The following is a 13,814-nucleotide window of genomic DNA, read 5'->3' on the forward strand; positions in this document are numbered from 1 at the left end:
CACACACACACACACCCGGGTACAGGGTGCGCACACACACACACCCGGGTACAGGGTACACATACACACACACCCGGGTACAGGGTACACACACACACACACCCGGGTACAGGGTGTACACACACACACACACACCCGGGTACAGGGTGTACACACACACACACACACACCCGGGTACAGGGTGTACACACACACACACACCCGGGTACAGGGTGTACACACACACACACCCGGGTACAGGGTACACACACCCACACACACACACACACACACCCGGGTACAGGGTACACACACCCACACACACACACACACACACACACACCCGGGTACAGGGTACACACCCCCCCACACACACACACACCCGGGTACAGGGTACACACACCCACACACACACACACACACCCGGGTACAGGGTACACACACCCACACACACACACACACACACACACACACCCGGGTACAGGGTACACACACCCACACACACACACACACACACACACCCGGGTACAGGGTCCACACACACACACACACACACACCCGGGTACAGGGTACACACACCCCCACACACACACACACACACACCCGGGTACAGGGTACACACACCCACACACACACACACACACCCGGGTACAGGGTACACACACCCACACACACACACACACACACACACCCGGGTACAGGGTACACACACCCACACACACACACACCTGGGTACAGGGTACACACACCCACACACACACACACACCCGGATACAGGGTACACACACCCCCACACACACACACACCCGGGTACAGGGTACGCACAAACACACACCCGGGTACAGGGTACACACACACACACACACCCGGGTACGGTGTACACACACCCACACACACACACACACCCGGGTACAGGGTACACACACACACACACACACACACCCGGGTACAGGGTACACACACACACACACCCGGGTACAGGGTACACACACACACACACACACCCGGGTACAGGGTACACACACACACACACACACACACACACACACCCGGGTACAGGGTACACACACACACACACACACACACACCCGGGTACAGGGTACACACACACACACCCGGGTACAGGGTACACACACACACACACACACCCGGGTACAGGGTACACACACACACACACACACCCGGGTACAGGGTACACACACACACACACACACACACACACACCCGGGTACAGGGTGCACACACACACACACACCCGGGTACAGGGTGCACACACACACACACACACCCGGGTACAGGGTGCACACACACACACACACACACACACCCGGGTACAGGGTACGCACAAACACACACCCGGGTACAGGGTACACACACACACACACACACACACACCCGGGTACAGGGTACACACACACACACACACACACACACCCGGGTACAGGGTACACACACACACACACACACACACACCCGGGTACAGGGTACACACACACACACACCCGGGTACAGGGTACACACACACACACACACACACACACACCCGGGTACAGGGTACACACACACACACACACACACCCGGGTACAGGGTACACACACACACACACGCACACCCGGGTACAGGGTACACACACACACACCCGGGTACAGGGTACACACACACACACCCGGGTACAGGGTACACACACACACACACACACCCGGGTACAGGGTACACGTGTACACACACACACCCGGGTACAGGGTACACGTGTACACACACACACACACACACACACACCCGGGTACAGGGTACACGTGTACACACACACACACACACACACCCGGGTACAGGGTACACGTGTACACACACACACACCCGGGTACAGGGTACACGTGTGCACACACACACACCCGGGTACAGGGTACACGTGTACACACACACACACTCCCGGGTACAGGGTACACGTGTACACACACACACACACACACACACTCCCGGGTACAGGGTACACGTGTACACACACACACTCCCGGGTACAGGGTACACGTGTACACACACACACACACACTCCCGGGTACAGGGTACACGTGTACACACACACACACACACACACACACTCCCGGGTACAGGGTACACACACACACACACACACCCGGGTACAGGGTACACACACACACACACACACTCTCCCGGGTACAGGGTATACACACACACACACACTCCCGGGTACAGGGTACACACACACACACAGGTACAGGGTACACGTGTACACACACACACACACTCCCGGGTACAGGGTACACACACACACACACTCCCGGGTACAGGGTACACACACACACACACACTCCCGGGTACAGGGTACACACACACACACACACACACACTCCCGGGTACAGGGTACACACACACACACAGGTACAGGGTACACGTGTACACACACACACACACACTCCCGGGTACAGGGTACACACACACACACAGGTACAGGGTACACGTGTACACACACACACACCCGGGTACAGGGTACACGTGTACACACACACACACACTCCCGGGTACAGGGTACACACACACACACACACACACTCCCGGGTACAGGGTACACACACACACACAGGTACAGGGTACACGTGTACACACACACACACCCGGGTACAGGGTACACGTGTACACACACACACACACTCCCGGGTACAGGGTCCACACACTGACCCGGGTACAGGGAAGAGTTTAGAGAAGAGCTGGGCTTTTCATGCTGAATCCCCCAAGGAGTAGATCTCAACCATGACCTTTAGGGTCCAGAAGCTACCAGCCTCTGGATATTGAGGCCTGTAATTCTCGAAGAAACCTGGCCTACACTCTGCCTGTCAGATCCTAATGAGCTTTTCAATGGCCAGCAGGTGAGACTTTCTTGGTGATGACAATAGTGTGTCCTTTACCATCTAAGATGCTCACTTCTGTATTTTTTTTAAAAATCGTGTTAGTCACATAATGCTGTTAAGTTTTAGAATGATTTAGTTAGTGTGCTACTTCTGGCACTTCAGATGCAACAGTTGAAACAAACGATATTTGTAGAGCCATGTCCTGTTGTAAACGTATTGCCACATTTTTGTGCATGAAAAGACACAAGTTAAGATATGATATTTTGTTTTATTTTCAAAAACTATTCAGAATTCAATGGTCTCACACTCGTTCTCGGCTCCGAAATAGAGAACTTTCATGTAAACATGGAAATTATAAATTGATGTAATTCAAAGTATCATAATTACTTGGGAGACAAAATACAGATTAGTTAAAATAAATTGAGATTGTCTCCTAATGCCAAGTTTTAATGGTATATAAGTGTGATAGTTAATTTCAAGAGCATACCAATTTGAACTGATGCAAATATTGGTATAGAGACAGCACACACAAGCATTCAACACAATATTTGTTTAAATAATTTGCAATCAGCAGAATATCTAACGAACAAAAGCAAAATATTTCAGGTTATGTAAATCTGAATTAAAAATAGATCTGATGTTACAAACAGATTGCTGGAATTACTCAGTGGAGCTTTTCAGCCTCTGTCAAGAGAGAAAGTTAACATTTCAAGTCGATTTAAGACTTCTTCAGAACTAAAGGAAGATAGATATGCTTCGGGTTTAAACTGTTGAAAACTGGAGGTACAAAAGGTTGGAAGGTCAAAATGGAAGGTCTGGAAGGGCAGGAGAGATTAACTGACAAAGATATCATGGAAGTACGTGATAATGGTTGCAATTAAAATACGAAACATTTGTCCAGAATGAGTGTGAATGTCCATCTTACGGTCATACTGTATCGTCAGCTCGCTGCAGTGTTCAAATGACACCTCTTTTAATATGGTGATTTTCCACTAGAATAATTTAGAATGCCTTGGGTGGATCCACTGCCACCACTCGTTCTTGCTGGTATCATCCTAAGGTTCTAAGACGATGTACAGAGGGCTGCTCACATGAGCTCTGGCAAGGGATTGGATCAAGCTTGATGAGCAGTTAATGTGTTTGTTACTTTTGGATGGAGCTGTTTATTATTCAGTCATTCATGTTCACCCTGGACAGATGTTTTGGGGTGAGGGTGAATAGTTGATAGCCAGTGCATCTATCTTGATTTTTATTTTGATGCGGAATGGTCAACATTTGTGATGAACTTGTTAAAAGTAATCTATTAAACCCATGTTGTGCTATGTCCTGTAGATGATGAAAATCAGCAATCTGGTGACCAATCAAGAAGATGGAATACTTCCAGCAGCAAATGGCTAAACCGACAGCATTCAAAAGACAGAAGGCAGGGGAATAGTCAAGTGTTTAATCCCGATGAAAGCCACTTCAGCTCCACACAGCAGTCTTCTGGAAGGCCTGAAACCAGCGGTGGTACTCAGCGTGGCAGACAGCCAAGGAAATTTGGAAGTCGCTCCCATCCAGCAAGTGGCCAGAAAGAAACGCCTGAAGCAGGTGCTCAGGGAAAGCCAAGAGGTGAGCATAGAGCAGACTTGTTAACGTGAGAAGGGAGCTGTTAATTTTCTTTTTACAAGTATCATTTTGCTTTTGTTAGTATTCACCTGAGAGACCAGGCAGGCCTCAGTTTAATGCCTCACCTGAAGGACAGCAATTTTTACAGGACAGTGCTTCCTGAGTCCCGGCCTAGAGTGTACCATATTTTGTACTCAAACCTCCAGAGGAAAACTTGAACTCCAAGGCTGCTGACTCAAAGATAAAAGTGCTATCTCTTGAGATAAGGCTGGCACTGGGAAATTATGGCTTATACCTCAGGGTATCCATAATAGGACAATTGAGAGACAACATTACTCTGGGTGTAATCAGGGATTATAGTAATGAGCAAATTTGGAAATTAAAGATTTAAAACATGACTTGTTGGAAGCCTTTTGAAAACTACCAGAAAGTAGTGAGACAGTAATGAGCTGTGTGTGACAATAAACTTAAAATTATGATAAAATGAGTTGCGGACAAGATCAGAAAAACAATTGTTTGTGCAGATGGTGTCAAAGTATATTTGCAACAACGTGTTCCTTATAAAACTTTACTAAATTTTCTGACTCTGCTTGATGGATAATCGGTGATGGGCAATTTTCTTTCTGTCCTCACTTGGCACTTTGCGATGTTTTACATGTCTCCTTATGCTGGGAAAATCATTGATCGATGGAGTAACTTGGTACTCCTGTCCTTAATCTAGACATTCTGAGGCCAAATGTAACAACTTTATCAGGGTCTCAACTGTAAGTAGTTAACTCAGCACGATGGAAAATGAACCCCATCAATCTTCCCAGTAACAATGGCTTCACTACTCTCTTAATATATCTGTTGTGTCCTTGAAAGGAACCTCCTTGAAAGGCGTTTGTGTGAAATTAACATGATTTACTAATAGGTGTTATGAATGACCAAGATTCTCTACCAGCCATCTCCTGCTGTGCAATACTGCCACCGATCTTGACAATCCACGGTGACCCCTTGCACAATGTGGATCATTTCCCGTACCTCGGGAGCCACCTCTCAATGTGAACAGGCATTGACGAAATCCAGCATTGACACCAGTACTTTAGTGCAGCCTTCGAACACCTGAACAGCAAAGTCTGGGACCTCAAACCCAGCACTCTGCCCACAAACTCATGGTCTTACAGAGCAGCCATGGTCCTCGCTCTCCTGTGTACATCAGAAACAAGACCATGTGCAGCATATACCTGAAGCTATATCACTAATGCTGTCTTTGCAAAATCCTGTATATCATGATACTATGTGTATTTTAAGAGTGTATTTTGACTCTTCATTTATAAAGAAAGGTTGAGAAAGAGATGGTGAGTGGTCTGCTTCAAGCCAATAAAGTCAACAGCTTGTGAGTCCTTAGGTTTTTTTAAAAGTTGGAACAATAGAAGCAGCCTGAATGGGTGGGGTCAAGCTCCCACAGAACCAGGATTTTTTTTTGTTTTAGCTTTCAATAGCAGATGCTGGTGTCTTGAAGCTGGATGTGGAAGCTGTTATCCCTCTCTCTTTTACAGCTAAAAGCTAGAGTTCTTTTCCTGCAGTTCGAACTGCATGTGAGACAATCTATTTTACTGAATTTGCCTTTGCCAAGGATGTCCTTACGGGATTTTACTGTATTGGAACAGTTAATATTTTGTTAAAAATTTCGATAGATTTACAGTTAAACCACTTCTTTTTATTTTTATTTCATCTGTATTTTATAGTGTATGTTTTGCTTCAACTTTGAGAGTTTAACCAACGTGCAATGCTTGGCACTTGCCTTTAAAATCAGAAAAAGTTAGAATCTAGGTTTTTTTTTCCTTTTACATGTTTTGAGGCGGTTTGATCTGGTCCATAACATGTAAATCCACTGCCAGGGTAGGTGCACCAACATGAGGGTCCTCCATCAGACCAATATCCCCAGTTTGAGGCAGTGATCGTAGATAGTAAAGCCTTTGACAAGGTTCCACACAATAGACTAATGAGTACAGTTAGATCACATGGGATTCAGGGTAAACTTGTCAATTAGATACATAATTGGCTTAATGGCAGGAGACGAAGAGTGGTGGTAGAGGGTTGCATTTTGGATTCGAGGCCTATCAGCAGTGGTGTTCCATAGAGGTTGGTTCTAGGTCCGCTTTTGTTTGTCATTTATATGAATAACTTAGATGAGCATATAGAAGGCATGGTTAGTAAGTTTGTGGATGTCACCAAAATTGGTGGCATAGTAGAAAGTGAAGTAGGTTTTCTCAGATTACAAAGGGATCTTGATGAAACGGGTCGATGGGTTGAAAAAATGACAGATAGAGTTCAATGTGGATAAAGGTATTGCATTTTGGTACAACAAACAAATATAGGGCTTATACAATTAATGGTAGGGCCTTGAGAAGTGTTGTAAAACAGAGGTGTATAGGAGTTCAAGTACATAGTTTTTTGAAGTTTGCTTCACATACAGACAGGCGATGAAAAAGGCATTTGGCACATTTGCCTGCACCCTTCAGTCCTTTGAGTATAGGAATTGTGAAGTCATGTTGAGGTTGTACAAGACATTGTTGAGGCCTCTTCTGGAATACTGTGTCCAATTCTGATCACCCAGGTGCATGAAGGAAATTATTAAGCTGGAGAGGGTTCAGAAAAGATTTACCAGGATGTTGCCGGGCATGGAAGATTTGAGTTCTAAAGAAAGGCTGGAACCTTTATCCACTGGAGAATAAGAGGTTATGAGGTGACCTTATAAGTTTATAAAATAATGAGGGGTGTAGATAGAATTATTGGTAGTTGCCTTTTCCCTAGGTTGGGGGATTTCAAGACTAGGGGGCACATTTTTAAGGTGAGAGGAGAGAAAGAGAATTAAAGAACATGAGGGGCATTTTTTTTTTTACACAGAGGGTGGTTCATGTATGGAGTGAACTTCCAGAGGAAGTGATGGATAAGGGTACAATTACAGTGCCTAAAAGACAGTTGGATAAGTACGTGATTAAGAAAGGTTTGGAGGGATATGGGCCAGGAGCAGGGAGGTGGGATTATGGTTAGCATGGACTGGTTGGATTGAAGGGTCTATTTCCATTCTGTATGACCTCTATGACTCTATGACCAGCTGCAATGGATGGGCCGCATTGTCTGCATGCCTGACTCCAGATTCCCCCAAAACAATCCTCTACTCCGAGCTCCACGATGGTAAGCACTCACTAAGAGAGCAACGGAAATGCTACAAAGGCACCCTGAAAACTTTTCTAGCAAGTGGAATATCCCACCGACACTTAGCAATTGCTAAGCATCTACGAAGGCATAACCTTTTCGAGCATTACTAAGTGGAGCATGTGGACGCCAAGAGCAAGCAGTGGCTCTATCTCAGAAACTTGAGAAAGCTCAGTCATTGTGCAGGTTGAAAACAGAAATTGGTAGGTTGCTGGATAACAATGTCATCAGGGGATAATGCATGAAAAGGGCTTTGAGGTAATTGATCAGCTGTGACCTAATTGAATTATGGGCCAGGCTTGATGGGCAGAAGGCCCTACTCCTGTTCCTATATTCCAAGATAAAATCCTCCCTTGAATGTAGCAGTTGTTGTAATTGGAAACACTGTCAGTATTTGAGATATATGGACTTAAATATAGAAATCAAAAGTTCTTGTCACTGATTACTGACATGTCCATGTCTGAAGTCGTTGTGGATGGAATGATCACAATTTAAGAGTAAGAAAAGCCTGCAGATGCTGGAAATCTGAATCAAAAACAGAAAATGTTAGAAAAACTCAACTAGTTTGGCAATAACTGTGGAGAGAAACATAGGACAAAGTTTTCACCTTGCTGGTGTGTGTTGTCAATGTCGAGAAAGTTAGGAAAATATGGTGAGAATAAAAAAAACTCAATCTCGAGATCGAGAACCTTGTGAAAACTCTCGTTAAACTTTAAATGGTGACTTCTGAATCTCCCTCTTCAGGGATGACTTGTGCAAACACTTCGGAATGTCATCAATAGCCCAACTTGTCTGTTTATTCTCCAGTTCCAATTCTCCTTGTCTTAATGAGAAACTAAATGGCACACACTCCTGATATTTAAACCTGAGCAGTTACCTTGTGGTTGCAGTTGGCCGAATATTTGGTTTATGCTGACCATTGTCCAACTGTGTCTTCAGGACAATGTCCCTGCTGTATGGCATTGAAAGGGGAGGTTTCCACAACCTTGATCCACAACCAGGCAGAGACATTTGAAAGTTTCATTCCCATAACATACAATCAGGATGGTGACAGAATAGCAGGGCTGAGCCAGGGCTCATCCACTCCCATATGCTTTCTTTCTTTCTTTTCTCTATTATTTTTACTATTGCTGTTTTTCTTTATTTTATTTTAAAATCTGGAGAGTGTGGGTGAAAGAGGAGGCCTCTGGTGGCAGAGGCAGCAAGACCGGGATGAGCTGGACAACTCTCCATCCCATCTCTGAGTTGTCCAACAAGCGAGGACCAGGTCCCGGGCTGACTTCCCCAGCCTGGATTTGCAGGCTGGGCTGAGGTTCTAGGCCTGAAAGAGTGAAAGGGACAGACTGCAGAGTGGCTGCAGTGTTTGGAGGAATGTTGGGTATGGAGTCCATGTATCCCCAGGCCCAAGGCTCCAGCTCAGATTTGGCGGTTGCAGGAGTGATGGTGGCAGAGATCTGTAACTGAGACCCTTGAACCTGCCATAAAGACCCTGGCCAATGTCAAGCAGTGACTAGAGGAGCAGCAGAAGAGGAACAAGAAAAGAGCAAGATGAACAGTTCTGCAGTAAAATCTCTCCTTTATTCAGTGTTTCAAGATGGCTCAAAAGCATGGTGACACTGTGTGTAACATGCAAGAAAACACTTTTCACAGTATATTAATATACCTGTGACAGTAAATCTAAATCTAAACATGCAAAGGAGACTCACTTTGCCCATGGGGAAAATGGATGTTGCTGACCTGTTATAGAACTGTTGATTTTATGCTCTTTTCATGTGGGCATTACTTTATTTGAATTTACTAGTTGCCTATAATGCATGTGATTCTATCCAAACAATTGTCGTCAAATTCCATTTGTGATGTTTGAGTAGTAAATTAACGCCAGGGCACATGCACAGGAAGGTGGAGGAGGGAAACAGATGGCTAACTCTTATTTTATAGGACACCTAATCTTTACTTACTGGAAAATTCTGGCTGTTTATTGCTCCAGTAGGTCTTTATGTCTTAGGGTGGCTCATCTTCTCATGGAAAAGGAGCCATTTGTTTTAACCCTCTCCTCTCCATGAGCCCTGTTTGTTCTGCTAATGTCTCGCAGATTTAATATACCTCCATTGATTCAACTATTTTTCCTAAGCTATATCCCTTGCTCTTCGTACTGTCCTAACAAAGGTTTATTAAACGTTTTTTTATTTTAGCTGATTTTCTCCCCCTATTCAGCATTCTGTGTCAGCGTTACATCTCGAGCATGTGCCAGCAACTAAATTGTCAAGACCCCACTTCATGTGCTTCAAGAAACTGACCATCTCTGAAAATCAAAGGGGAGCAACCCTTAGTAGGGTCAAATGGATTGATATTGTGGTAGTGCCCCTTGACTGAAGGGAGATATCTGATTCTAGTCGCAAAGATTGATCATGATTGGTCTTGCATGTTAGGCTGGAGATTGTAGTTAGTTCAGTCGGGATGCTGTAGAAACACAAAGCGAGGGACAAGTTGGGGCAACTTTTCCCTGCCATGAGACAAAGGGAGGGTTTGAAGATGATGGGAATGGATGGAAGAACATTTATTGGAGAGATAGTAAAATGTCCCCAGGGCGTGAGAAGGAAGCGTAGAGGGCAGGGAGGATTAGTGGGTTTGAAAGATGGGGTGGGTGAGAGCCGATGAGTACAGGTGATGCATGCAACAGTGAGAGTTGTGGTCTATGAGCATTGGTAAAATGAGAAAGTGCAGACCTGTAAGTGTGAAGCAGCAGAGAGAAGATGGTAGCGCTGACTCCTGAAGAGCACTGAAGATCATCACTTCCTTAGCCACCGAAAATATTTGAGAAAAAAGATGTTTTGACACTATATGCATCAAGGGATATGGGGAGATGAGCGAGAGTGCTGAATTGAGGTGGAGGATCAGCTATTATCATATTTCATGGCAATGCTGGCTAATTCAGTTGAAAAGACCTGCTCCTATTCTCTAAGTTTCTGTTTCTTTCTGCACTGCTGGTTGCTCTTTTTAACCCAAGGTCACTATCTGGGTCCAGTGGCAGTGTCTAGTGGTGTGGCCTCCCATGGCAATCAGCAGGAAACGTGTAGTCAACACCCAACTTCCCAACCACCAGATCCTTGTCTGAGAAGCAGGGAACCAGCTTTCCCTTTCTGGACCATTGTCTGAGTCATAAAAGTACCACATTGTGAGGGGCAGTTCCTGACTTGCAGCATCTGATGTGGTGTTTAGCTGGGACAATAGTGTGAATGCCAGACAGTTCAAACGGTGGTGAGCATTTCCACCTCTTCTGCCACGTGGATCGCAGAAGAGCGTCGAAGATCCCAGCTGCATAATTAATGAGGTGGAGAGGAGAGGGTGGCATGAGAAAAGGTGCTGTAAGCCAGACAGACCAGGCAAAACACTCCAAATGAAAACTGGAAAATTTAGCCTTTATGTAATATTTCAGATTGTGATGACCCTTCAGAAATCACTTATTTGAAATTAACTTGTCACTTTTTAAGCTTTTTAAGCAAAGCCCCTTGAAAAAGTGACACTACATTCAGTTGGGTATTGTAAGTATTAGTTATTGCTGAATAACCTCACTGACACTTAACTGTTTAAAAACTTTAACAAGCTTATTTGTGCAATGTCAAAATTCTCCATTCCACAATAAAATGCCATAAATTTTTTAAACTTTTGAAGTATTTTATAATTTTCAGTTTTTACCTTTAATACCATTTAAATGTCTCTATTGTTTTAAAATTTTGCTCTCTGTCTCAAGCAAATAATAAAACCCTGCTGCTTGTTTTTGTGATTTATCTGAAAATTCAACAATACGATTGGTTGTTCCACCTGCTTGAAGACATGATTTGGAGATGCCGGTGTTGGACTGGGGTGTACAAAGTTAGAAATCACACAACACCAGGTTATAGTCCAACAGGTTTAATTGGAAGCACACTAGCTTTCGGAGCGACGCTCCTTCATCAGGTAATAGTCCCCTGATGAAGGAGCGTTGTTCCGAAGGCTAGTGTGCTTCCAAGTAAACCTGTTGGACTATAACCTGCTGTTGTGATTTTTAACTCTGCTTGAAGACGTTACTGTTGCTGGATGCATTGTCCCTATAGCTGGGTCCAGAATGAAGCCAATGTTTAGAAAAGTTGAGATAGAAACCTCAGCGATCACTAGATCATTCTGGGCAGCTTTTTTCAAGATCAACACTGAGCACTGTGTAACATTACTGCTGTCTGCCAAATTCAGGCCGGTATTTTCAACATCACAGGGGATGTGGATGAGCCTCCGAGGAATTATCATCCTCTTGGATCTTGTGAAAAATATAAGCTTCTATTTTTGGAGGTTTTACCTGTCGTTTGCCTCTCAAGAGATTTAAGTAGATTGAATGAAGGGTGAAGTAGGCTATAATGTACACAGTTTACTGGATTTAATGCTATTTCCTGGACTCATTCGTCGTGCAACTCTTACCTAATCTGAACATGTAATAAGTTGAATTTCAGATAGATAGATAGTCCAGACTCCTGATCCAGTGACATTGCTTTTTTTTTACTTGATTTATACTAAATGTATGTATTCGCTTATCATTTTTGCTGTAGCATTCTGAATTTCTTTTGCAGTGGTCTTTGTTCACAGAACAAAGGATTAGACCACTGTGCCTGATCACCAGTGGTCATAGTCAAGCTATGCATCAACCTCATTTGCCTGTCTTTCTCCTATCTCCCTTGATCCCCTCATCTAACAAAAAGATTTCAGTCTCCACTCTTAAAAATTTAGACTGACCTCAAGATCCAGATTTCCAATACCCTTGGATATCATGTTGTCTAACTTTACTGAGAGTGTTACAGTAGAGAGGAGGGAAGTTATGTAAATTGCTCCTCTATTCCCCTCCTCCATGTCATTTCTTGACAAGGTTGGCTGGTATTAAACTGAGTTTTTAAATTCCTTTTCAATCCTCTTGACATATGCATATCCAATGAACTAAACTGCCTTTTCACTCCAGGACAGAGAGATGGACATCCACATAAAGGGAGGCCCCCAAATCAAACGCAAAATACGTCGGAGAACGCCTCAGCGAAGAGTGGGTTTGAGCGTCGTAACCAGTCTGAGCCTCGTTGGAGAAAACCCAAGTTCAGCGGAAGTCAGTCGGACTTGCTGGATTGTTCCGTAGAAGGCAGTGCGGCGCATAAGCCACAGAGACAGCAGAAACCACAAGGTTAGCAAAAGATGGACTATGTAAATTGGAATTTTAATGCGAGAGGAACCATGTTGAAAGTCAAAATGTTAATAAGTTAGATACTTGCACGGTTTTCCATAATCTGCAAAAATAATCAAGAAGTATTTCTGAACATCTTTCTATGATCTTAAGGTATCCCAATGCATTTTGCCTCCAACTAAGTTATTTTTGAAGCATGATCTCTGGGTTAATATAGGAAATTTAGAAGTCCATTGCACATAGCAGCTCCCACAAAACAGATTGTCTTTTGGTCCAGAGATAAATATTGACCAGGACACCATGGAAAACGCTTGATAAGGGAAAAACACTGCAGATGCTGGAAATCTGAAAAACACAGCCCTGGAGAGATTCAGAAAGTCTGGCAGCATCTGTGGAGAGAGAAAAGGAAAATATTTTGAGTCTGGTATATTCTAAAGAGTCATAGCAGACTTGAAATGTTAACTTTGTTTTTCTCTCTATACAGAAGGTACCAGATCTGCTGAGTTTCTCCAGCATTCTCCCTGTTTATACTGTAGAGAATTCTCCTCTTCTTCCAGTAGTGTCATGGAATTTTATAGGTGCACCTGATGAGAGTAGGCAGAGACTAGGTTTATTGTCTCATCTAGGGGACATATCTACAACAGTGCACTATGCTAAAAAGTCAACCTGGAATTATGTGTTTGAGTATTTGGAGTGTGACTTCAAGCCACACCCTTCTCACTTAGAGCCTTGAACTATCAGTGAGCCATGACTGACTCAGTGCCAGCAGTGTCAGAGATGATGAAAAGATGGCTGATCAACAAATAGACATTCACTTAGTTCTTGACAAAGACTGTGACACGAGCAAAACGAACAGTTTATTCAATTAATTAATGATTTCTTAAATATCACAGTAAAGGGCAAATTAAATGTTAATGTTTTAATTTATTAATTAAAAAAAAAACTATTTTAATTAACAAGA

At 44.0% G+C, this 13,814-nt stretch overlaps 1 protein-coding gene across 6 annotated transcripts in view; it reads left to right on the forward strand.

Moving 5' to 3' along the window:
* The window catches only part of LOC122564437 (NFX1-type zinc finger-containing protein 1-like), a 97,654-nt gene that overhangs the window by 21,903 nt on the left and 61,937 nt on the right, over positions 1 to 13,814 (forward strand). For all 6 annotated transcript variants that reach the window (XM_087978566.1, XM_043719292.2, XM_043719291.2 and 3 more), the window contains 2 exons: positions 4,180 to 4,458; positions 12,641 to 12,853. In XM_087978566.1, the coding sequence (XP_087834692.1) occupies positions 4,180 to 4,458; positions 12,641 to 12,853 (492 nt within the window). The remainder of the gene's footprint in view (positions 1 to 4,179; positions 4,459 to 12,640; positions 12,854 to 13,814) is intronic.

This window comes from Chiloscyllium plagiosum, unplaced genomic scaffold (assembly GCF_037043375.1).
Source record: "Chiloscyllium plagiosum isolate Xiang-an unplaced genomic scaffold, Cpla_swu_hap1 HiC_scaffold_34, whole genome shotgun sequence".
Taxonomy (NCBI): Eukaryota; Metazoa; Chordata; class Chondrichthyes; order Orectolobiformes; family Hemiscylliidae; genus Chiloscyllium; species Chiloscyllium plagiosum.